General features: G+C 51.3%; 1 protein-coding gene across 1 annotated transcript in view; it reads left to right on the plus strand.

Annotated features, from left to right (window-relative positions):
• The window catches only part of Prima1 (proline rich membrane anchor 1), a 53744-nt gene extending 29900 nt beyond the window's left edge, over positions 1–23844 (plus strand). The window contains exons 4-5 of the mRNA XM_055593018.1: positions 15902–16031; positions 21312–23844. Of these exons, the coding sequence (XP_055448993.1) occupies positions 15902–16031; positions 21312–21414 (233 nt within the window). The 3' untranslated portion in view covers positions 21415–23844. The remainder of the gene's footprint in view (positions 1–15901; positions 16032–21311) is intronic.
• Positions 23845–26385: the final 2541 nt, after the last annotated feature.

Below are 26385 nucleotides of genomic sequence, written 5' to 3' on the forward strand. Positions count from 1 at the left end.
CTTGGCCTTTCGCATCAACGTAAGCAGTGGCGTCTGTGACTTTGTGTATGCTGCCATCATTTCTTCTTTATATGATGGGGAAGAATCTGGGTCATGTCATAGAACTGGATTACCCTGGAGGTTGGTTAGTGCCATCCAATCTAGAATTGCCCTGTGTGGAAGAGGTCCAGCACCCCTGGTCCACTGTGGTCTGTAGTTATTAAGGGGGTCCTGGTTGTGTTACCAGTTAGGTGAGGCCTGGTCTGAGTAGCTGTTACAAAGACTTTTTTTGTTGTTGGACCTTCTGCCTGGGAAAGACGGTGAGGTCTTAGGTGGATCAAGGAAAAGCATGCCCTTGGTTAATACCCCACCCCACTCCACCTCCTGTCAGAGAAAAATAAGTGGATGTGACTAGAGCCTGTTTCCTGCTCCCAACTTTCTGTGTGACCCTTGTCAACAACCAGAAAAGGTCAGAGGCCACCATTTCCTACCTCCTACCCCTAGGCCCCCTGGCCCAGAGTGAATGAGTTTCTTGTTCTCAGACTTAGAATGAATTGGACCATGGGTAGCAGAAGCACACCCCCTCCCCCTTGCCTCGGCAGAGAGAATTATGGGTATTATGGAAAGAATGCCTGGGTTTCTTCCCGAACCCTGTAATGGACAGTTCCATTGTGTAGCCTCTCAGTAGCTGGGGGTCATTCTGAAGGCGATAGGCTTAGAACCTCAGAATGTCCCTTGAGAAGGCTATCGAGTCGGCCTCCTTGGATTGGCCAGGCCTGCTCAGTGTACACCAGACGCCTGGGCTTAGCTTCTTATCTGCTGAGGACTGTTGGATGCACTGGCCTCTGCACTGAATTCAGGAGTAAGGACAGTGTCCTGGAAAAGGGTTCCCAGAAGCAGACAGTTGTTCATTAGTCAGGGATAACTACCACTCTCATCTGGAGAACAGAGGCCAGAGAAGCCCCCAAACACTGAGAAGCCACATGGCAGCCCAAGATACCAGTTGTGACAAAGTTGGGGACACTGATCTAGCCCCATGTTGTCACTCTCACTGGACCGACAGGCTTTTGAGAGCCAGAAAGATGAAGTGACTTACAAAAGTTCAGAGTTTTGATGGCAGTACCAAAAGCCAGGTGGCCAGGTGCTGTGTTACCTTAATCTGTAGAAGAAACTTCATGCTAGATAGAGGAAAGGCCCAGGCAGGAGCTTGTTGCCAAGGAGACCTTCTACATGGGCCCAGCATCTTCGGACAAGCCAGGGTTAGAGGGTCATCCATGAGTGTTTGCAGTAGCAGGGTCTTCATGGACTTGGGCCTGGCCACTGTCACTGCAGTGGTCTGTCTTCCAACCATGGAAGGCTTCACCTCAAAGGCATAGTGATTGCTTTTTAGGTCCAGCCAATCCACTTAACCACGTGTGTACCACATGTGTGCTTGAAAGGTCCACAGCTCTCAACTGTCTTGTCCCAACGCTATGCTCTGCCCCAGTGGTAATAGGAGAAGCCTTCCACTTAGAGGCTCTGACAGTTACTTCCCTTGTGACTCTGTGGCTTTACCTCTCTGACCCTTTGGAGCCTCCTGTTTCCTGATCTGGAAAATGGAGCTGATGACCTCTGTGCTGTTCTTCTGATGAGAGGAATCTGAGAATGAAAAAAGTAAGAGACACACACTTTAACAACAGTGGATGCCACTGGTGGCTTAGGGGACCTGTCTCCTTTCCTTTTGCTCTTGGTAGGTAAGTAAAGTAGCTATGGTACCATTTGGAAAGGCGACTCTTGTCCTCATAACTCTGGCCTGCTGACACCCAGCCATCCAGCTAACTTCCATCACAATGGTCATGACTGTGCCTGTGTAATCATTTCCCCTGTGGCTCCTGAGCACTTGACAAAGAGCAAGTGCTACTGTGGGACTGAAGGCCTGGCTTTACTCTCTATCTCTGTCTATCTATGTCTCTGTCTGCCTATGTCTGTCTGTGTATGTGTGTGGACATGCGTGCGCATAAGGAGGTCACAGGTTGGTTTTGGGTGACATTCCTCAGGCACCACCCACCTAAGGTTTTTTGTTTGTTTGTTCGTTTGTTTTGATGGGGGGAGTGGTTATTTGTTTGTTTGAGATCTGACTCTTAACTGCCATCTAGACAGGCAGGCTAGGAGCCCCAAAGATCCACCTGTCTCTGTCTCCTTCAGGTTGGGATTATGAGCTTGCTCCACACCAGACTTTTTATGCAGGTTCTGGCCATTAGACTTGGGTCTTCATGCTTCCCCAGCAGGCCCTTTATTGACTGAGGTATCTCTCCAGCCCCTACTGTTGATCACTTAAACTAAGCTTAAGTAGCCACAGGGGGATGATAGCTACTGCACTGAACAGAGTGCCTTTCCCTGGACAACCAGCGTGGATACTTGCACTTTTAAGGATGGCTTTGTCTTAAAGCCACATACATGTTAGTTTTCTCCCTTCTATTAAACAGAGGCCTGATGAGCAGTAGGGACTTTCTCAGCATGTTGTGCTTGTGTGGCCCTACCCAGGACAGAACTGATCCTATCATCACCTACCAGAGACTTTTAAAAAAAGACATAGACTCTGTCTAGCCAGAGAACCAGGAAAAGGCAGGAGGTTCCGGGAGTGAGTCACCCAGAACGTAGAGTTCATATTCCCCTCCTTGGGATAGAGTTTCATCCTCCAAGGCTGCCAGGGACTGTCAGCCCTTGATGACCTCATGTCTGCCTGACATGATGTGGAGCTTATCCTCAGAACCTGCCAGGAGGATTTTAAAAGCAGGTGTTGCCAGGGGAGACGGTGGGGCTCGGGAGGAGGTGGGGCATCATGGGAAGAAGCCAAGTGAGGGCACCAAGTCCTGCTACGTGTCCCCAAATGATGGCACCTGACAGGCACTGACTGGCTGAGGATGCCATCTGAGACCGAGAAGATGCCCCAGGCCTTGTGCACAGTCTCTGCAGCAGCCAGCCCAGTGCAGTGCCCCCACGAAGGGCTGCAGGGCTGGTATGGTGACATCCAGAGTCCATGAGTCCCTGCCTACACTGGAAGGCAGTTTCCTCTAGCCTCCCAGTAGGGTAGAGCAGCAGTACTTCTGTAAACTCGAGGACTGTGAAATTTAAGTGCCCTGGCTCAGGGTTTACTTAGCCAGTATGGTTTATCCACAAGATGCACACTCAGGCCCATTGTCTGTCTGTCTTTGTCTGTCTGCTGTGCTTGATGGTTTATCACATTGTTACTCTTTTTTGGTTTGGTTTGGTTTTTCGAGGCAGGGTTTCTCTGTGTACCCTTGGCTGTCCTGGACTGACTTTGTAGACCAGGCTGGCCTCAAACTCACAGTGATCCACCTGCCTCTGCTTCCCTGGATGCTGGGATCATTGTCACTCTTTATAAAATTTATTTATGTGTTCACTTTACATCCTGATTGCAGCCCCTCTCCTCCCAGTTCTCACCTTGCACACCCCTTTTCCTGTTCTTCCCTCTCCCCCTCCTCAGAGAAGGGAGAGGTCCCTCATAGGTACCAACCACATTGGCACATTAAGTCATTGTGGAACTAGATGCATCCTTTCCTACTGAGGCCAGGCCAGGCAGTCCAGTTAGGGGAACATGATCCAAAGGCAGGCATCAGAGTCAGAGAGGGCCCCGCTCCAGTTGTTGAAGGGTTCACAGGAAGACCAAGCTGTGCATCTGCTACATACATGCAGGGGCCAGAGACCCATCTATTCATGCTCTTTGGCTGGTGGTTCAGTCTCTGTGAGACCCCGTGACCCAGGTTAGTTGATTATGTAGGTCTTCTTGCGGAGTCCTTGACCCCTCTGGCTCCCTCAGTCGTTCCCCCAACTCTTCCCTGTAACTGCCTGAGCTCTGTCTGTTTGGCTGTGGGTCTCTGCATCTGTTTCCATGAGCCACTAGGCAAAGCCTCTCAGAGGAGTCATGCTAGGCTCTTTGTACAAGCACAGCAGAGTAACATTAATAGTTTCAGGGATTGGTTCTCTTTCATGGGATGGGTCTCAAGTAGGGCCGGGCTTTGGTTGGCCATTCCCTCAATCTTTGCTCTATCTTTGTCCCCACGCATCTTGTCAGCAGGACAAATTTTGGGTAAGAGGTTTTGTGGGTCTTGAACAACCACTGTGGAAATCAGTCTGGCGGTTTCTCAGAAAATTGAGAATAGCTATATACCTGGGCATATGCCCAAAAGATGTTCCGCCATACCACAAGGACACTTGCTCAACTACGTTCATAGCAGCTTTACTCATAATGGCCAGAAACTGGAAACAAGCCAGATATCCCTCAACTGAAGAATAGATAAAGAAAATGTGGCACATTTACACAATTGAAAACATTGCCACTTTTAAACCTTCTAGAAAAGACAGCCTGGTGTCACAAATGTAGAGATTTCACGAGGGAATTTTGAACGTTTGTTTAAAACCTGAAAGGCCAGAATGCTCATCTTTAAAATACAAAAGAGATGTCATTTCAGTGCAGGCCCAGACGTCTGTTATGATTGCTGAAGAATTTTAGGTAGAAATGGTATCCTATAGAAGTAAAAAACAAAAACAAAGAAACAACTTTTGTCAAAGGCCACACAGTAGACAGTCCAGCCATTACAGGCACATAGTTCCTGGCACGACTATTCAGCTCAGTAAATGTATGTGTCTGTGTTCCCTTAAAGCCTTATTTATAAAAGAAACAGTGAGCAAGAGTCAGCCCTCAGACCAGAGTTCATTACCCGTTGGCCTAAGGTGACCCTGGTTAGTTATTTCATTTACAGAACTGCTTCTACCAGCCTGGGCATTCACAAGGCCTCCATCCTGGGTTAAGGGCCTTCATGAGAGGGGAAAAAAAGCCATCTAACATCTCTTGACGCTGGTGGGTGCAGAAGCTCTGCTGGGCATTTGCTAGAGATAGCAAGAGTGTTTTCCCATGCTTGGGTTGTAAGCTTCTCTCAGGTGGAAATGAATTCACTATCTCCAGTCACTCCCACTGGTTTCCTGGTGTTTGTCTGCACCGATGGGTGTCTGAGTGAGGTTGGAATCCCAGCCTGCATTTTCTTGATGATTATTTAATGAACATCAGTTCTCCTGGAGGTCACCAGTGAGAGCAGGGTCCATCGTGGTCCCAGCGCCTAGCACACGGCAGGAGTGGGCAGGTGGACTCACTCTGGAGCAACAAGGACAGAGCAAGGAGGTCATCTCGGTGGTCACCCAGAGCTTTCTAGATATGACACCTCGTTGTCACTGCTGGGCAGGGCTGTGCTGTCCCAGAGCTGCAAATGTGGACCTTCTGGGCTCTGTTGAGGCCAGCAGGCATAGCAGATCTGAGAAGGGGACCAAGGCAGACAGGAAAAGGTTGGGCCAGGTTCCCAGAGCGACAAACATTTACTTTTGGGGGCCTAACAGAGAAGGCTGTTTGGGTGAGAGACAACAGAGGTCGTGTTTCCTGGTCCCCAAAGAAGCAAAATTAATTAGACCAGCTTGTGACCTGCTGTTCCCAGCTCTTGCCCAGACCTCCCTGCGCTCTTTTCCTCACCCAGGAAAAGCTGTTGCTGCCCGCGCCAGAGAGACATGAACCTGATTCATAATTTGCCTTTCCTAATTAGGCCCAGGAATGAAGGAGACGATTATTAATAATGTATCCGGGTTTTTAAGTGCCCCACAGGAGCCGAGCCTTGAGAAATGGTGTTCTTGATGATAAACAGCCACACCGCCACCACACTGGGCTCCGTGCCCAGACACAGGGCAGAGAGAAAGACATTAGAGGAGAAAGTGGTCCATGGAGCATGGGCTGCTGGGCTAGAGTCACAGATGGAAGGGTCTAGAGCCCTTTGCCTGGAGGTGTGGTGTGGTGTGTGTGTGTGTGTGTGTGTTTCGAGGGGCATCTAGTCTGTCTTTGCCACCATAGGCCCATCCAGATAAGACCTTTCTTTAGGGTTCTTAGAATGAAGAAGTTTCAATGTCTCCTGAGAGAGGGAACCCTGATTCTCACAGTGACAATAGCTTCTCTATCCACACTGCACTGACTCCTGTCTCCCTGTCTCTTTTTCTCTACAACATCCCTCAGCAGTCCCTGCTTGCTTTGTTCTAGTCAGGGTGTCACAGGCTCAAATCTGTCCAAGTTCAAACGCTGAGGCAATGTCATTGGGTTCTGTGGCAGTGTCCTCAGCTGTCAATCCTTGTCCTCACTCCCTGCCAGCACCCTCACTGGGCACTCATTCCATCGTACCCACTGGACAAAGCCAGCCTTGGCTTCAGTGTATCCCCACCTGTCCTGTGCAATAGAAAGTGACCAGAGACAGACCTTGAACTTTGGGTTCATGACCTCAAGTCTCTTGGGGTCTTTCTCACTGCTCCCTTCACCAGATCAGCAGTCACTCACTCTTTTAGACAACCGGTGTGCAACTTGCTACTTCCCCTTGACACACTCAGAACTTGCCCTGGCTTCACACCTGTTCCTTGAATTGATGACACATCCAGAAAGAAGCAGTAGAGACACCTTCCCCATGCAGTATAAACTCCTGGCCTACCTTTCCTACACAGCAGGGCTCCATCTGAGACCTCGGCAGGGGCTCCTGAGCTAGGAGGGGGTTCTTCCTCTATCGGGCTCAAGGTCCCTAACCTTCCTCCCTTCTAGAATACACTCAATGGATTCTCTCCCTTTTTTCTATCTACCTTATCCCACCCCCAACACACACACACACATGCTCACACATACCCCACCACACACCTGAAAACCTTTCTCTAGCCATCACTTGCCCACCATCTATGGCTCCATGGGTCTCTTTCCTTTTGCAACAAAGCTCTGTGTGCCTGCTGCCTGCAGCTCTTTCTGCACAGTCCCTTACAGAGTCCCAGAAGGCTTCCTCCTTCCATCCCTCCAAAGCCTTTTTGGCACCTTCCCTTCTGGCTGCCAGTTCTCAGCTTCACTGTACTTACTGGTCAGCTGCAGCAGGCCCAGCCACCATCACCCTGCTCTGTGAGGTTCTCGCTCGCCCCCCTTCCTCCCTTCTCTCTCCTTGCTCATCACTCTGCCTTTGTGTTAAGGTATCCAGGACTCAGGCCTCAGCCTTCTCCTCCATTCTGCCTGCAGTTTCTTGCTTGATGCCCCTCTCCCTGCTCATGGATGGCATTCATCATCCCCACACTCAGGGGCCCCATTCATGCTCCTGTCTCTTGCACATGCTCTCTCACAGGTCATTCCCCAAATTAGGCCTTTTCTCACCAGCTGTGCTTCGGACCTCCAGTTTGAGCCACGATCACATCTCTTGCTGGGTCACAGGTTCCCTTGAAGCTCCCCACCCTACACACACACACACACACACACACACAGAGAGAGAGAGAGAGAAAGAGAGAGAGAGAGAGACTGCCAGACCTCACCACCCTCTCTCCAAACTCCCCTATACCCCCTCACTTTTTATTCCTTCTCAGAGCCTCAGCGCTCCCACAATCTCATCTATTCTCTCCATCCTTGATCTTCACGCGTGCTGGGCACACACTCACTCTGCTTGGCGCCCATCCCTAGAAACCTTCAGGACAAACTCCGTGGCTAAATTCTAGTCTTTGTTCAAGTGTCACCCCCGAGACTGCCCTTGTGCATCCTAACACTGAGACACATTTATTTGTCTGCACCCTATCCCTAAGCTCTTCTGTCTGAGAGGACACAGTGGTATCTCAGAGGTGAGGGCTGCTGCTTCCCATGTAGCTCCCTCAAGAGCAAGGAGGCCATTTCCAGAAGCTGCCGCTGACTTGGCCTCCCCAGAAGCCACTAGAGTGACCGGGCCTGACACCTCAAAAACCCACTTGTGCTGGGCTCTGTGAAGGACGGGCTTCAGAAAGAGAACCAGGGTCTTGCTGTGGAGAGGGGAAGGAGGCGGGTGCCTGCAACAGCTCTCTGTCTGTGGATCTTATCTAATCCTGACTCCTGACTGTTCTATGGCTTCTCCCAAGTTACAGTGGCTGAAAACAGATAAGATCAAGCATACTGAATAGCTTGCCCAGCTCAGAGCCTGGACTTAACTCCAGCTCTCGATTCAAAGCCAGTGAGATCAATGACTGCAGGAAACTGAGCAATGGACACCCAGGGAGGAGGAGCCTCTGGATGTGAGGAAGATGTGATCACTCTTCCTCAGGTCAGAAGTCAGGAGCAGAGCAAAGCCGAGGAAGGGGTCTCCTGATGCCTTCGAAGCTCAGAGATAGAAGCTGGAAATGGGGGCATGTCCAGTGTTGGGCAGGATCTGGATGAAGGCCCAGCTCCTGCTGAGACTGAGGAGGACCCTTTATTATTAGCTGTCTCCAGCCTGGGGCCAGCGGTGCTCATCTCAGAGATGCTGTGTACACAGGGAAGCTGAGATGAGGCTAGAGGCAGACAAGGCTGTTAGGGCTATATGGAGTGTAGGGCCAGGGTCCTGAGTGTCCCAGCAAGGGTCTAGCTTGTCATCCCCCACGTTTCTCAGCCATATATAGTCTTAGTGGCACACTGACCCCACGCCACCCTCTTCAGAGCCTGAGAAAGTCCTTATTCGCATCATGCTGTGGCTACCCTCCTGGCCCAGTCGTCTGCAGCACACAGGGGCACCTGCGTGGCTGGGAATGTAGAGTCATTTCCATCAGGGCTGCAGGAGGGCTGGCAGGCACAAGGCAGGCTAGGTACAGCATTATATTGCTTCCCAACATGGGTGGATCCTAATACGGTGTTCACCTCACTGGGTACACCCCTAGCAACTCTAGATATGGGGGCTGGGTTCAGAGTGATTTATCTGTGGTTTCAAGTCTAGCCCAGCCCATGGTCTCTGTTGAGAAAGGAGGAGCAACTCCACCCTCACACTGACCCTGAGGCCTCCATGGGTGGTGGACACCCTGGCACAGGCTTCCCCGTGGATGGCATCCCTGTGGATGGCCAGCAGCTGCTGAGAGTCAGTTCCTTGTATCTATAGACAATGGGGCTTTATGTGGGGCAGGCAGTGAGAGGGAGTGGTGTCCCTCCCCCACACCTCCTTCCTTATCGGACATTGGGTCTGTGTCAACCTGCCCAGCAGTGGCAGGGCTTCAGACACTGATCAGGGGAAGAGCTAGGAGCTTGTGAGGGAATTCCTGAGCAAGCAAGTATGCTCTTTGCTTTGGGCCCAGCTCAGAAAGCGGGGCTGAGACTGTGAGGTTACTGCACAGCCCTGAAAGATCCCCCTGTTTCTCCAAGACTCAGTTTTCCTTCTGGCCCCCAAGGGACTGTGAAACAGGTCCTGGCACAACTCAAATCGTTACCATAGCTCCTCACTTCCCTTAAAAACCATACAGAACCCGGGTGTGTCCTGGGTCACTGGCTGGGGCAGAGATAAGTTGTTGCTCTGTGTCCTGTGTCCTCAAACCTTTCTCAGAGGAGCAGGAAAGCTTCCTCAACATTCTTGAGGTACCAGGAGGGAGAAGATAGAAAGGACCCCTATGCTAAATACCAACTGTGCCATGAAATTGTCCCCCTGCTCAGTGGTGTGTGTGTGACTCCTGTCACCTCTGTTCAGTGGTACTGCCAAGCCCATGTAAACTGAAGACATAACGATTTGGGGCCCAGCCTGACCTTTGCCTGAGGTATCCCACAGTGTTCAGGGAGCAGGTTCAGGGTCCTTACCCCTGGAGGGAGCAGGAAACTGACCTCTACAGTACAGGGACAAACCAGTGCTGGCCTGATTTGTCACTGCTTGAGAGCCACATGTGGATATGGGTTGCTCCAGAAGATGGAAGTAGGAGGCCCAGAGTGGGGGCCCTCCTCACCTGAGCATGGCCAGCATAATGAAGGCCAATTAGACCTACAGCCCTTTCAGTTCCCAGGGAGCCAGCCCCAAACCACTGGGGCAGCCTGCGCATGAGTCACCAAAGACTTTGAAACCCAGGAGAGATGTCTAATGATGTCTCCAAGGCCTGTGGTGTCCCAGCAGTTTCTGGCATTCAGGCTGGGCCTAAGAGCAGGGTGCCTCTGGAGAGAGCCACACACAGGGTTGAGAGACTGAGCAACAGACACGGCCTTGACTCAAGATGGAAAATTACTGTCCAGCCCTCCCCCACCCAGCCAGCCTGTCTGGGCTCAGGACTAACGGGTGTGCCCTACTAACTGGCTTTCTCATGAATGCTGGGGAACCAAGCTCAGGTCTCATTCTTCCCCCTCCCCCCAAGACAAGTTTCTCTGTGTAGCCTTGGATATCCTGGACTTGCTTTGTAGACCAGGCCTGGCCCTGAACTCATGGAGATCCTCCTGCCTCTGCCTCCCCGAGTGCTGGGATTGCAGGCGTGTGCCAGGTCCTCTTTCTAATGCAGCAAGCACTTTACAAACCATTCTATCTCCCGGCCCCAGAAAAGTGACTGTGGATGCCTCTGCTCTTGACTGTGGATGCCTGTGACTCATTCTCTTAAGCTCCAGCCGCTGTGGCTTTCCCGCCAAGATGGACTGTGCACTCAGCTGTGAGCTGCCATAAAGCTTTGCTCCCTTAAGTTGCTTCTGTCTGGGTATCTTATCAGAGCAACAGGAAACAAAACTAAGACAGCCCCTCTAATTCATTCCTGCCTCTTCTAGCCCCTACCCCCACCCCATTACGTCTGGGCATAGGTGGCTCTCTTAGGCTCCCCATTAGTACGTGCCGAATTGGCTGCAAGAGCTGTTACCAGGTCCCTGGCTCTGTGGCCTCAATTTCTCCACTGCTAACAGGGAGTAAATCAAACGAAGCACCACATACCTGACTGTGTGTCATCAAGTCTACGAGCCCCATAGGGAGGGTTTACGGGCTCCTCCATCCCCTTAAATACCCGTCCAGAGGGTGCACATTCGTGTCCCGTGGTTCCTGATCTGCTAATCCCTCCTCCCAGCCTAGCCCTCACTATGTGAGTGACTGATGCCCTTGAGGCACCTCTGCTTTCTGCTGGCTTCTTTTATTCTTCGCAGAATCCCCTAGGGCAGGGACTACCTCTATCCTGGTCACTGCCTGGATTCCTCCCGCCTACACTGCTCTAGAAATTCCTTAGGGTAGAAAGCTGGGGCTCACTGTCCATCATCATCATCACCTTCGTTGCCACCACCATCATAATCAGTCATTTTCAGTTAACATAGAAAGTAGTAGGCTTCAGTGAAGCCTTGTCGTACATCTATACCATTATACAATGTTCTCATTCCTGCCTTTCTACCTCCCTGCACTCTTTTCATCCTCTTTCTGCCCCAAACAGACTTCCTTTCGGCTTTCACGTCACACGTATTTGACTGTCTTCTCCCTTTCCCCAGCGCCTCCCTTAGAATGGATCTTTCCCTCTCCTTCCCTGATCCTCTCTCTCTACTTGACTACACTCATGCCTGTGTGTTTGCATGTGTGTTCCCCCCACATTTAAATCCTAATTGTTCATCTAAGAGAAAGCAGTGTTTGTATTTCTAAATCTGGTTTGTTTCACTTAACAATCTCTGGTTTCATCCTTTTATTTTTCCCCTCAGATATAACCATTTCATCTTTCTTTACAACTGAAAAAAAGTTGTGTATATGGACCACATTTTTTTGTTTTTGTTTTGTTTTGCTTTGCTTTGTTTGAGACAGGGTTTCTCTGTGTAGCCTTGGCTGTCCTGGACTCTCTTTGTAGACCAGGCTGGCCTCAAACTCACAGAGATCCTCCTGTTTCTGTGGATCACATTTTCTTTATCTGTTCACCTGTTGAAGGACATCTCATCTTGTTCCATGCCTTAGCTACTGAACATGGATGTGTAAGTATGTTTGTGGCAGGAGTTAGACTCCTTCAGACATGTACCCAGTGATACAGCTGAGTTACATGGTATTTCTAGTCAGGTTGCTGAGAACCCTCCTTTCTGAGTCCCATAGTGGCTGTAGCCACTTATGCGCCCACCTGCAGGAACAAGGTTCCTGTGTCCCCACATCCTCACTGGAATTCGCTGTCATTTGTTCTCTTGGTGATGACCCTTCAGACAGGTATGAGAAGGAATCTCAGAGTAATTTTTATTTCCATTTCCTGTGTTGGCACCTTTTTAAGAATTTATGGACCACTGTGTTCCTTTTCGGAACTCTCCATTAGCTCTCTGGCCTGTTTATTGATTGGGTGGTTTGTCTATCTATTTTCTTCAGCTCTTTATATAATCTAGATATTAATCCCATCTGATGTGTAGTTGGCAAAGATTTTTTAGCAGGCTATCTCTTTTCTCTGATGATTGTTTCCTTTGCTGTGCAGAAGATTCTTAATGGCATGCAGTCTCCACAGGCAGCTCTTGGGGTTATTTCCTGGGCTCCAAGTCCTTTTCAGAAAATCCTGGCCTGTGTCTACATCCTCAAGTATTTTCCTCTAATGGCTTCAGACCTCTGAGTCTTAAGTTACTTGAGGACCACTGTCTTGTTGCCATTGCCCATTGTTTCATGAATCTGAAATGTTCTGGATGTTTCAGGAAAGTCAGCCCAATCCACTCCATTAACCCTTGTTGCCTGGAAGAAGAAGTTCCAAAGCTTTTAACCATGGTGTCCAGGACCCAGACCAGGCTTCGTACTCGTTCCCAGCCCTTGTGCAGCATGGGCTGACTAAAAAGAATGAGACTCCCTTGACACAGCAGACTGGAGCCTGGGCCCTTCTCCAGCGCCCTCCTCCAGCGCCCTCCTGGTCTGCCTGTCTCATCATCCCCACAGGGTCAGGAAAGTTGACCAACACGTCAACTTCACTGAGGCCCAGGAAGCGGTGACACGACCCCTGAGGTCTCAGTACAGCTCTTGCCTTTCTGTCACGTTTAAAGAGAGTGACAGAAACAGCAGAGACATGGAGGCAGCTCTTTCCTGGTGCTTGACACTCCCTTGTCTGGCCACCTGCCTGTCACCCAGGATTGCCATCTCAGTGAGCAGGTCGCCCTTCCTTTGCATATTGGCAATCAGTGCTTGTCGCATCATTCGGAGATTGCTGGTTCTTCCTGCAAGAAGATCAGGTCTTAGTCAGCTTCATATTCATCCCTGGGCAGCTGGCGCCAGGTCCAGCTGAGGATGGTTTGTGTCTGATTCATCTCTCTACCCCCAGCTCCTAGCAGTGGGCCCTGAGCATGCTCAGTACATGCTCAGTTCATGTCCAAGGAAATGCATGCATGCATACATGCACGAATGAGACCTCTCAGGAAGCTGTCTCTGAATACTATCCTTTAGGCTGCCCACACGGTGAGATTTTATCATCATCACAGACTGAAGGAAACTGAGGCAGTGCTAGGCTGGTGGGCAGCTCCAAGATCTTCAGGTCTCCACTCTAGCCCTCAGATAAGTTAGTCCAGTGTTAATTCTCTTTCCTGAAATGACAGCACCCAGGCTTCCTCCAGCGCTGGCATTTTCTAATCAACTCCAGCAAGGATAAATCCGAACGCCATCTTCGAATCTATCTCTGGTTTTGTGAACAAAATCCATGATTTACGCCTCAACCCAATCTCTTGAAATACCTCCTCTTCACGGGTGCAGTCTTTCTGCCTTGGGTTGATTCCTTCCACACAAGAGGGGTTCATCCGCACCTGCTGAGTCCCACAGGGTCTCAGACAGAAGGACACACAACCAGAGCTAGCTGCCTCCACCCTGCTAGCAGAGTGTAAGGAAAGGAGGCCCTGCCAGATTCCAGACTGAGGCCTAAAACCTCTAAGGAGGCCTAAAATCTCTAAGGAGGGCCTTGCTGGCACCTTTGAGGGGAAATTCTAACTTAGGTGTATCTGGTTCACTGTGAACATCCCTAGCGGATGGAATCTTTCTCTGTGGTTACAGAATGGAGCACCTTCCCCTTCCTGTGTTCCCAAATGCCCTGAAACATTAGACTGAGGGGTAGCTACTCACTGCAACTACACACAGGAAGACTGCAGCTGCCCCATGCTGGGGGGGATGACCCTGGGAACATGCCCCTAAACAGGTCAGAGCCTAGGAAAGAGTCACGGAAGTAGAAAGAGCTTTGTCCTCCGTGAAAAGGAGGTGCAAACCTTTGCTTTGGGCTACACCAGATCACCCCCAGAAAGATTCCACCAAGTCAAGGAGGCTCTCAAAGGGGGAGATTTGAGGTTGGATATTTATCAACAAAATCACTGAGTGAGTTCATGGATGGGAACATGAAACCTGAGCATCCCGCTGGCTCTCCCGGCCCGTTCAGGGTCTGTGCAGGGACTGACACCTAAGACCAGTTCTTTCCAGTGGACAGCGGCCTGGTAGTGTCTTTGTCTCAGCATTGCACCCAGAGTGTCTTTGGTGCTTCTCAGGATCTCTGAGGAGCCGAGGTCCACTCTCGGGACTGTACATTTGTTAATGGACATCCCCAATCCTTTGGGAGTCATAGGATGTCTTCCTGGTCCCCAGGATGTGCTCACCCCCTTCTTTCTATTTCTGCTCATCCTTCTTGGAGAGTACCAGAGTGTGAGTATCTGGGAAAGTCATCTAGGGGTTTGCTTATGATACTGATCACACACACACACACACACACACACACACACACAGACCGCACAGGACCATCCTACACATGTGTTTACCCAAGAGGAATATGAAACATCAATGTCTATACAAAAGACTCCCTCACAGGTGTTTGTTGCAGCTTTTCCTAGCGACCAAAAATCTGCAAACAGCCTAGGAGTCCATAAGCAGATAAATGGACAAACAGTTGTAGCACAAATACACACAACATACACACACCAGGAATACTACTCATCAACAAAAGAGAGAACCACTGAACTTCCCAGCTACCTGGGTAAATCCCAACACCTCTAAATAAATAACTAACGAATGCCCGGCACACGAGCCAATTCATATGAATGCCAGAAACAAATAAATCTTATGTGTTATTTATCAATTGCTAGGATGGTTGTCCCGGGTTAGGCATTGTTGAGGAAGAGACTCAAGGATATTTTGAAAGTCTTGGGAATAATGGGTGTGGCTCCTGCTGATACAGTCATTTGTCACATCTGTCAGATGGTGTATTGACAGGAGGGACTCTCCCCTGGGCACATCCATGTGTCCTTAGAGCATCTTCCTGTGGCTCCATGCATTCTGTTGTCTGCTGCAGGGACAGAGCTGGGGGGCGGGGAGGGACATACCTGGCCTTGTGCAGCTCTTCAGGTATACTGATGACCGATGACTCATGTAGCCCTGTGTGTCGGTGTGATCTGTCTGTTCCTCTCCTCCCTCACCCTCTCTCTGCTCCTGTGCCTCTTTCCCCTCCCCTCCCCCAGACCACTGTAATACCCAGGCCTCTGGGATGGGGCCCCGGGCTCTCTCTTTGAGAGACTGGGGCTCACCTTCCCCCAGTCTCTGGAGAACCTACTCCAGGTGTGCAGCAAAGCTGCCCAGACCAATGAGGAAACGGGCTTACCCTAAGGGCTCCTCATGGGTAGGGCGAGGACAGGAGATCCTTGTGGAGTCAGGTGTCAGAAGCTGTGATGGTCACACCGCTTTCTGTGCAAACTAAAAAAGCTGCTGGTAGCCTCACCTGGGCCGAATCCAGGCAGTTCTCACAAGAAACTCAGTTCAGAAATACACGGAGGGGGACAGCCTCCCTCTTCTTCTCCCCCTAAGTCCCCTGCGAGCCGGCCAACCCACCCCCAACCACAGAGGCCCGGGATTTAATGCCTCAGCTGAGAGAATGAGATGTTCTGTTATTTTTCATGGGAAATTAAACCCGACCCTGCTGTCAGTTACCTCATGCCTGGGAGGATGGAGGCCTGCTTAGCCAGGCGCTCAGCCCCTGCTCTGAGCTGCCAAGGCGGGATGGAGGCCCCGAACGGGGGGTGGGGGGGGGGGAACTGGCTGGGGGCCAAGGATGATGTCACCCGCTGAGGTGGGGGTAGGGAAGGCAGAAAAGGTCAGAGGGCCTTCCTTGGGGTGATGGATGGGCTTTGAGCGCCGCTCCCTCGTCAACATCACACAGACCCAGCTCACTTGCTCAGAGAGGCTCGGTCTCTGGTCTCTTTTAGCTCCCAACTCTACCTCGTGCCCTGCAGAGGACAGCTGGTGGTCAGGGCTGGCGATCATCGCTGCAGTCCTCTGTGCCTCCCTCGTGTTTCTGACTGTGTTGGTCATCATCTGCTACAAAGCCATAAAGAGGTGAGTGTGCAGCCACCATGCCAGGTGGAGCCCCTCCGCCGGGGCCCTGCTGGGCTGGGATGTCTTCAGTTGCTGGGGCACTTTTGAAAATGATAAAGATGGACACAGTCACGGGTCAGGAGCAGGGGAACCTCTCTATCCCTAACGGTTTAATGCTTGCTGTGAATTTGCTGCAGTGGCTACAGTGGTTTCCTCTTTGTTCTCGGATCTTTAACATTTTAGAGTTGAGCTCACACAAACCTTCCCAGTGTTAGGAAGTTTTACACGTCTGCTTCAGAAAATACAAAAACCATGCAAGAAACATTGCCAAACACCAAAGGGTAACAGTCATTAATAATATTTCTGAGAAAGTTTTTTTTTTTAGCCCCTAATCTCCAAGCTCCAAAAGTTACTTCTAGTAACTTTTAGTTAGTAGTAGAATAATTGTTAGCATCTCAAATATTTAATTTTTTTCCTTCTGAGTCCACTCTTCTGTGTAGCCTCACTTTAACAATTCAAAAACAAAGAGAATTACAAAAGAAAATATTAGGGTGAGGGTGTGGTCAGGTACTCAGGCATGGACCTCAAGGGGTGGGCTGGGACACCTAGGCAGGAGAGAGGGAAGACATGAACTGCTTCACAGACCTGGGCATGCTCATCCCCGGGGGCTGGGGTTTGCTCCTAGAACTCAGATCACAGGATGACTGTCACAAACAAACCAATGCTGAGTCCCCAGGAACTGATTGGACACCTCGGCTTGTCACTAAGCTTTAGGTTCATCTCTCTGCCCTGTGTCCCCAGTCCATCTCCCACCTTCCCCGAGTGTGCCGAATTTTTCAGATTAGGAAACTGAGTCTCCAAGGAGTCAGGAAGCTGCCTTGGTACCAGAGTTTGAGTCCAAAGTTGTGTGGTGCCAAAGCCCAACCCTCGCCATGTTGGGGTGCACAACTAAAGCTGAGTTGAAGATGAGCCTCCACGCTCCTGCCGGCCCTTCCTGGGGATCGGGAAGGAGGGACTATAGAGATCTGATGTCTGTGCCCTGCTGAGATCAGAAGGACAGGTGGACCTACAGGTTCAGAGTCCCTGAGACCCAGGAACTCTGGGCACAGTCCTGGCTTTGGACGCCAGAGTGGATGGAGTCTCCCATTGCTAAACTTATGAATACTTACTATGTGCTGGCTCCTCTAACAGAGACAAGTAATGTTTGGATGATAAGGATTATTTTGCCATAAGCTATGCCCCTGATACCAGGCAGGAAGGCTGATGGTCCCCAGGCCTGGGAACAACTGCCTGCCGTGGGTACTCAGAGAGGTCGTGCTGAATCCCAGTTCTAGTCAATAACAGTTGAGCCCTGAGCCTTGTGGGACTTTCAGAATTAGAGTGTGGGCTGTTCCTTGTGTACCTTGGGGTGACTGTGCAGATGCCACCCTCGACTGAGCCTCGGAGGTGACTTATCCTGGAGCCGACAAGGTTGGACATGGTCAAGTTTGTCTTGTCCTTTTGTCCCAGTGGGCTGCGGGTCATCTGGCCTTACACACAGCTTTTGGGCTTGGATCTTGCCACGTTCAACTCCATCTTCCCCTCTTCGCCACCTCATTAGTCCAATTACTCCTTGAAATTGTAGGTTCAATAGATAACAATATTTTTGAGGCAAGGTCTCACGGTGTAGTGCAGGCTAGCCTGAAGCTTTCCATTCCCCTGCCTCAGTCTCCAGTGAACACAGGGAGCCCAAGCTGGGAAGGACTTCAGGAAACCCAGGACAATCCTTCCTGGGCTGCCAAGATCACCTTGGGAACTAGTTCCTAGGAAGAACAAGGGGTTTGTGTGTGCCTGGTGCCCGAGTAAAATAGATAGGGGCTGCTTCCAAGGACACACGTTTTTGTTTTGTAGCTGTCTATTCTGATGTCTGGAACCTCAGAAAAGCAGACGCCCAGACTCTCAGTGGGTCAGGTGACACATGGGCCACCTCTGCCCCACAGCCCCTCCCGCAAATGATATCTACCCCCTATCCTGTGGAATCTCAGGGGTTTAGAGAGCACTGCGAGAGCCTGAGATATCATGGGAGTTCTCTGTCGGGAGCTCCATGTGGGGCTCGGCAGTACTTTCTTCATCATCCTCACTTGGAAAGGCTCTATCCAGTACAGGTTCATGACTCACCTTCACCTGGGTGTGGAGGGAGAGATACCACGTACCATCTGCTTCGCTTAGGTACACCTTGGTGGCTGGAGGAAGCTTTTTCTGGCTTTGGGCTTAAGGTTGGGAGAATCAGTATTCCCTAGAGGAGTCTCACGGTGGCCTCTGTGTGGGTGTGTGGGTGTGGAAGGCTGGAGAGCAGGAAGGAAGGATGAATGCATCTTTTCCCTCCACCATGGGCTGCTCCGAGCTGTACTTCAGCCACCCCTCCTCAATAGAACAGTAATTGGGGGTAACAGTGTCATCTCATTGCCAGCAGAGCCCTAGAGCCCAGGCAAAGAGACACCAGTGGAGGCCGTTCCTACAAAGGTCCTTCTGGGCTCTGTAGCTGGAGCCCTGCACATGATGCCCTCAGCAGAGGTCAAGAGCACCTCGTGGGTGCAGTCAGATGGTCTTTAAATGGGAAGACCACTACCACCCCCTTCTGCCATCCCTTCTGCCCAAGACCAGGCCACATGGAGGCACTCATTTTCCTTCTCTTTTGGTTTTAGGAACCAGGCCATTTAGAGGAGTTCTCTGTGGCCTCTGCTTTGCTTAGAGGGACCAGCCCAGACTGGCCCACAGGTTGGAGGATCAGGAGGAGACCTAGCAATGTCTGCTAGCTCTTCCAGAGCCTCAGAAGGTGAATGCCAAGTAGGAAGTCTGGGCAGACTGGAGACGGTATGATGGCCACTGCTGGCCAGTCAAACGGCTTCCGTGATACCTCTCTGACAGCAGCGCTGAGAGCTAACGGATACTTACAGAGCGCTTACTGTATGCTAGCCACTCACCCACATGCTTGATGTGCACTAATGTGTTTAATCCTTCCAACAAACCTGTACGGGGGATGCTGTTGTTGTGCCCATTTTATAGAAAAGGAAACTGAGGCTCAGAGAAGTTGCATAGATTTCCTGAGTTCACACAGGTCGAGAGGGTTGGAAGACTGAGGTTCTAAAAGCTGTGGCCTCTGCCCCTTAACATGGCCAGCGTCCCCCATGAGTACCGTGTTTGGTGAGAGAATGGAGTCGCAGAGCTACCTTTTGTTTTGGGGATAATTCAGCTTTCACTGGCACCAGTGAAGCCCAGAAGGTTTTGGGAACAGCTAGGACCAGAGTATGGGGAAATGAACAGAGTGGGTGTTGGCTCTGGTGCCAGAAGATACACAGGCCAAGTATCATGAGGGCCCTTTATGTCATCACCACCATGAACTGACATCTGGGACCTATGGGGCCCTGTGATTAAAGCTGGGTGAGATAGAGTTCTTAGAAGGCTCAGTAAGACTTTGAGGGCTCTCTGGGAGGAGGGGCAGGGAGGCCTTCCCAAGCAGCTGGACGACAGAGACTGTTCTTAGGAAAATGCCTGCTGGGGACCTAAGGGGACAGCCAAAGATGGCAGTCCAGGTCCTACTGCCATGAAGCGGGGGCTCTTGGCAAATCAAAGCTTTCGCTCAGCTTCAGTGTTCTGCCCTCTGCCCATGAAATGACTCTTAACTCCAGCCTAGCTTCTTCCAGGGGCCTGAAGAGGGACAAAGATCTCTCTACCTGAGAGGACTCTGTGCAAAGCATGACATACCCTACAGAGGAGGATGTGTGGGATTTGATCTTGCCTTCCTAAAAGCCACCGTGGCCAGGCTCAGCCAACTGGGGTGATTTCATCTGTGAACAACGCCTGCTACAAGAAAGAGGGAAACGCGAATAGACTGGGCCTTAGAGTGTCCTGTGAGAAGTCCTGATCATCCTGTGACTCCACTGACCATCTCCCTGCCTCCCCCCCCACCCTCTTGCTGAGATTGTGCAAACAGAGTCCATCCAAAGGTCTTTGAACCAGTCACAAAATACTATACCTGTCCTTAGCAGAGACTCTGAGGATGCTTGTGAAGGTAAAAGCCATCAATCCCCGAGCTTTCGAAGATGACTGTAAGCGTCTAGTTTAGATAATACCTAGCAAGAGCCACTCATCCTGGGTACCTCTGAAATCATCTCCACCTAAGAGACAGCTGTATAGCGGTGGGAAACACAGATTGTACAGCCCAGCCCAGAAGGATGCCAGAGACCTGAGGAACAAGGACTTCAGCCAGGCCAAGAAGTAACACTGAGGTTTTACACACCCAGCAAGGGGGCTAGACCCTTTTCAGTGCCTCCCTCCTCACCGTCTTCATCCCTCGTATACGAGAAATGGATCTTGGGCTCAGAAGCCTCTGAAATGAGCTTCAGATGGTTCAGTGAAACTTTTAAAGATCCACTGTCCAGGAATGATATTTTGCGACTGACTCAAAGACCTTTGAATGGAACCTGCATAATCTCAGCAAAGGGTTTGGGGGGGGGTGGGGCGCGGCACAGGGAGACGGTCAGTGGCGTCATCAGGACTTCCCGCATGACACACTAAAGTCAAGTCTACTCACGTTCCCTCTTTCTTGTACCAGGCAGTGCATACTAGCTCATCATCACCATTGCCATAACCATCACCACAATCACACCATCATTACCATCTCCACCGTCTCTACGTTATCACCACTATCACAGCCTCCAAAACCTCCACCACCCCCTTCACCATCATTATCACACTAACCATCAGCGTCACACCCTCTCCTGTCGCCACCAGCATCTCCAACTACCACCATCATCTCTTCCACCATCGCTGACCCCTCCTCTACCATGCTTATCACCATGACAACCAGCACGCAGCAGCAGCAGCAGCACCTGTGCCATCACCACCATCGCCAGCTGGCATTACTAATGAATGCCTCCGCTACCCTCACCACTCATTCATCACATTTGCCATGATTTTGATTGTACAGAGGCAGGATGCAAAAGCCAGTCACTAACGCCACTCCCTGTGAACCAACAGCCCCAAAGGGATCAATCAGAGCTTGATTATACTAGGCTGGCCACACATTTTGGTTTATCCAGAGGAGTTCCAATTCAGACTTGTTGCCCCTGTCCCCTTTCCTTCTCAATAGGCCCTGGCTTGCACACTAGGTTATACATTTATACAGTCACCCTAGTAAGAGTCTACATAGCTTCTGATTGACCCCACAGAGGTCTAACCTGGACTCTGGCTGGGAGGTTACACCATTACAGTTTCTGGGAACTAATGGCTTCTTTGCTCCCCCTCCTTAATCCTTTCTAGGAAACCGCTGAGAAAAGATGAAAATGGCACCAGTGTTGCTGAGTACCCCATGAGCTCTGCCCAGAGCAACAAAGGGGTGGATGTGAGCACTGCGGTGGTGTGAATCTGCAGGCCCTGGACCCACTGGCTGGAAAAACACCTTGGTGGCACTGGTGGACATGTGAGGACAGGTGGACATGGGCTGACCCTGGGCCTGTCCGGGACTTCATGCTTTGCAGGCCTCGAGCCTCCTGAAGGAGAAAGCATCCTCTTCCCAGGCTAGCCCTGGTCACCCCAGGGGTGCTGCACAGATTCTAGGCTTGAGCCAGGCTCCCCGCATGTGGCCCCCCTGAGCAGCAGCACCACCCAGGGCTCTCCATACTCCTTTGTCTTGTGTTGGGCGCCCCGACTGTCACCCAGTTGCTACTGAAAGCATGTATCCCAAGGAAAGCAGAGGGTCTGTCTGTCCTCCTGGGGCAGAGAGACCCCAGTTTAACCAGAAGAAAGGTGACCAGGGACTGCTCCCATTCTGGCAGCTTCCTCTCCTGCAGGAAGCCCACCTGCTTCCCTGTGGACATTCTAACAAAAGCCATCACACAGCCATGAGACAAATGTCCCCTTGCAAAGGTGCTTCCCACACATCTGACCACCACTGTATCTGCCATGGTCTTCCGTCTCCAGAGCCCGTGTCACCCTCCTTTGCCCACACACAGCATAGCCTGCAGCTCCTGACTGCATGCCTGCCAAGGGAAGCAGTGAGCTCAGCTTACACAATCCCCAGGGAATGGACTCCGTGTCTCCCAGAAGCCCAGACCGAGGACGTCCCAAGAAAGACAGAGGTCTGCTTTGCCTGACATCTCACACCTGGCTCTCCAGGAAGCATCAGTGTGAGCCAGGCCCTCTGTCTCACCGGACAGAGGTCACAACTTGTGCCAAACCCATGTGGTACTCTGTGCTAGGCCAATGCTGGCCTGGTGCTATGTGCCTCCCCTTGTCCCCAAGAGTCCCCTGAAGCCTAAATTTGGTACTCAGAATGTTTCCCAGAGAAGATGGCCTTCTTCTGGGTATCCTGGAAGGGGCTTTCTCAGAGTGCCAAGGCTGTTATGGCACTGAAGCCTCCTGAGTGTGGGAGGAAGGGAGAGTGATGAAGAGCCATCCAGCCTTGCCAACCCCCTGCCCACAGGCTGGTTTTCCTGAATACCACCCACACAGGGAGGCACATCCCTTGACCCCTGTGATTTTATGTCCTTTGGCCCCCTCACCAGCCACATGTACTTGCCTAGAAGGAAGCGGCCTGCTGGAGGGCAGCACCTCCACAGTGTAGAGATTTAGCTGGGTATGTTAGCCCCCTCCTTAGTCACCAGAGATCTCTGGCATGTGTTTGTGCTACATGAGAATTCCAAAGCCAGGTCAAACCGACAGACACAAAAATCAGTGCTATGTGGCTGGCTGCCCTGAAGCTGCTGCTGTCCTGCAGCCCCAACAGGCACAGGCTAAGGGGAGGTCCAGGGCATAGCTCCTGTAAGGGACATTTGCTTGAGGACATGGTTTTGGCTTGGGTTTGAATTTCACCTTCACAGCATTACCTTGGCTCTGGCACAGGGTTGCCAAGATCCTTCTGTGGAGCTGCCCCCACCTCAGCCAGGACAGCACCTGGCAGTCCTCTTCGGATGTGGTCCCAAGTGATGAAGAAGCCAAAGCAGGTAGATCAGGGACAGGCTGACAGGGGTGAGAAGCCTGACCATCTCCACCCCAGTGCCTTGTCTCACACCTCCCCCCACACACACACACACCTTGATCTAAATTGAGATAGGGCCACAGTCCCCTGGTGCCTGTGTCTGCAGCAGACACTGGGCAGATAGGAGGGTGATCCTAGTTGTAAACATGCACATTCCGGAGCCTCACAGTCGAGAGACACCCCCCACACAGACACACACACACATACACACATCTTGAGTTATCTAGTCCCAGGAGTGAGGAAGGGAGCTTCCTGCTAGGGAACCTGGAGGGCTGGGCAGAGTGTGAGATTTCCATGCACCTACATCCTGACCTTAGAAACCCAGGAAGTGCACAGTGGGTGTGTGCTGTCAGCCAGCAGGGTTTCCACTTCGCTTGGCTATGGTGCAGGTAAACGTTCTCTAGTGGGCTTGGGTTGCCCCAGTACTCAGTTAGGGGAAGCCAAGGGAAGACCCAAAGTTTGAAAAGGGTCCCCTGGAGAACAGCCTCCCAAGCCCAGAACTGACCATTCAGAGAACGCGTCTCCCATCACAACAGAAGCCACTCGTGTTTAAACATACAGAAAATCAGCGTCGACCGAGAGCGTGGACTTAGAACTTCATTTCAGAGGCTGTACGCCAACTCCGCCAGGACCCGTTCTCAGTGCAGCCTGACTGCAGAGGTCAGCGAAATGTCCATGTCCGCGCCTTTCCCCAGGTGTCCCCACTGTGGTTAAGTCTGAACTCAGCGGCACTTAGGATCTCCCAGGTACCAGGTGTTTCCACAAGCCTTCTAGAGGACATTTTGGATGAAAGAATAATAGGTGTAAAAATAAACATATTATACATAGTTATATATATTTAAAGAGATATCTATATATACAAATATATATATATATAAATATTGTACTCCAAGCTGTACAAATAGGACCTAAATGGTCCAGGTAGTGTGCGACCTGCAGTGCATGAATGTAAATACCCTGAAGCTGCCTTCTCAGCAGTGCGTGTGTTTGGGAGGTGACTGTGCCGCTGGCATTCTGCCTCGCTGGGCAGATGCGCACGCCAAGACTCGGCAGCCCCTTCCTTACAAGGGAGGAAGCATCGGGATTTTTTTTATTGTCAATAAAAATATACTTATAAAGGTGCCTGTCACTGTTGTCTGTGGTGGGCGCCTGGCCCTGAACGTGGATGAGAAGGAGCAGGCAGGCTCCTGCGAACCCAGGGAGGGCTGGACACTTTGAAGATACTTCATTGATTTATCCTAACATCGCATGGATGGGTTTTCCTTTGTTTTGTTTTTGTAGATTTCTTTATTTTCGTGTGTAGGAATGTTTTGTCTGCCTGCATGTATGTGTATACCACACGTGTGCTTGGTGCCCTTGGAAGCCAGAAGTGGGTATCAGATCCCCTGGAACTGAGGTTATAGATGGTTGTGAACTACCTAATGTGGATGCTGAGACCAAACCTGTGTCCTCTATAAGAGCAGCAAATCCTGTTAATGAAGTTCCCTGTCTCCATCCCCAGGGCTGGGACCTCTAAGGCCAGTCCTGCCCCTCATCCTCTCACTTACCACACTTATCTAAAGAGAGACTAGAGCCACAGGCCTTTCCATTTACCTGGGCAGAACTAGTTCAGACGCGGGGCTCCCAGGGCTGGCACTGAGAAGGCTCCAGGAGAATGGTCTGACCCTGGTGTGGGTATCCAGGCACTGAGGATCTTCTGGCCATGCTGGAGAAGTGGGGTTGGGCCTGTGGCCAGTGTCCTAGAACATCATCCCTTCCTGGATACCAACACCCACTTTCTGGTCCTGACATGTGCTCCAACAGAGGGGCCACAGGGAGAGCAGGTCCACTCCAGACTGACCTGGGTCTAGAGGACACAGGGCAGGAGCCACTGAGGGCTGTACACAAATCCAGACCCCACCAAAAAAACTTCCCCAAACTTCCATCTTTTTTTGGGGCCAGTGGGGTCCAGGAGGGATGTTGGGAGAGAGAAAGCCATTGTCCTCATCTTTAGGGTAAAAAGGTGGATCAAAAAGGGGACTCTGATGGTCAAGGTCACACAGAGACCAACCAACAAGGATAGGCTGGGCTTGGGACCTAAACCTTCAGCACTGGCCTCTGCTAATGACTGAAGGGACCCCAACATAGACTGTCTCCCCATAATTGAGATACAACTGCTTTTTCCTATGCCCACCAGGTTCCCAATGTCTCAGCTACTTCAGTGAGGGTGGACAAAAGAGCCCTCCATGTCCTGAACTATTGGTGGGTATCTCTTAGCCAGATGTCTGCAGGAGCTTCGGCGAGGATCTGTATCCCAAGGCCCCAGGGAAATGAGAGGAGTTGTGGAGAATCCTTCAGAGCCAGAGATATTTGCTCAGTACCTTTCCAATGTCACTGGGGCCTGATAAGCTGCCAGCTATAGGACTTCCCATTCACAAGCAGGTGCACAGCGGAAGAGCCATCGTTACAGCTACTGCCACTGTCGCAGGCCATAAAAGCCCCTACACCACCCAGGCTTTTGACCTGACTCCTCCACGCTGGTGCTGTTGAGCACGGAACACCTCAAGCCTCATACACACCCCTGTGGACCCCAGCCAGAGCACCAGAGCAGCAAGCCTGGGGCCAGGAGAGGACAAGACAGACAAGAGCCAGCCTGTGTGTAAGGCTCTGTCCATCTGTGCACAGAAAAGGGCTTCAAGGCCAGACTGGAAGAGTGTAGAGGGGACAGGATGTCAACACAGAGCAGTGGCACCTCCCCGTGCTCCCCCTCCCGTGTCCTGCCCCCACCCTAGCTCTCCTCTGGGGTCTTCGTTGCAAGTTTCAGCTCCAGTGACCAACACAGAACACTGTTCTGACCAGTCTGACAATAGCCTGCCCTGTGAAGGGGCCCCTGCTGCCGCCAGCAGGCATGATGCACAGTGGCGCCCACAGGGTACCTGGCCTGGCAGTGGCAGAAGACACAGAAAACCAGCCTTTGGTCCATGGGAGCAGCCATAGCAAGCCCCTCTTCCACCTTCCTTCCCTACAGAGTCACACTCAAATGTGTGGCTCCTGGAAGCCAGTCCCGCCCAGTTGCTGTATCTGACAATTCTCTTGACGGGCCACCTGTAATGCTGTGTCCATCCCATTACAGCCAGACAGCCCCACCCCTTCTCTCCGGTCTTAGGGTGGGGCGCTTGCCAAGCCCTGACATCTCTGACTGCTAGGCTCTCCAGCTCCTTCTTTCTTCACTCCCTCCCTTCCCAAGAAAGGGACTCTGCTAGTGCCCAGGTGCCATGCTGAATACAGGTCCAGCTTTGCTCACCTGAGGTCCCCAGCTGGACCCCTCAGAGGTCCTTGGCTACTGAAATATGCCTCAGTCTTTCAGGCTGCCCTTCA

Source organism: Psammomys obesus, unplaced genomic scaffold (assembly GCF_907164565.1).
Source record: "Psammomys obesus unplaced genomic scaffold, mPsaObe1.curated_primary_1811, whole genome shotgun sequence".
In the NCBI taxonomy this organism is placed as follows: domain Eukaryota; kingdom Metazoa; phylum Chordata; class Mammalia; order Rodentia; family Muridae; genus Psammomys; species Psammomys obesus.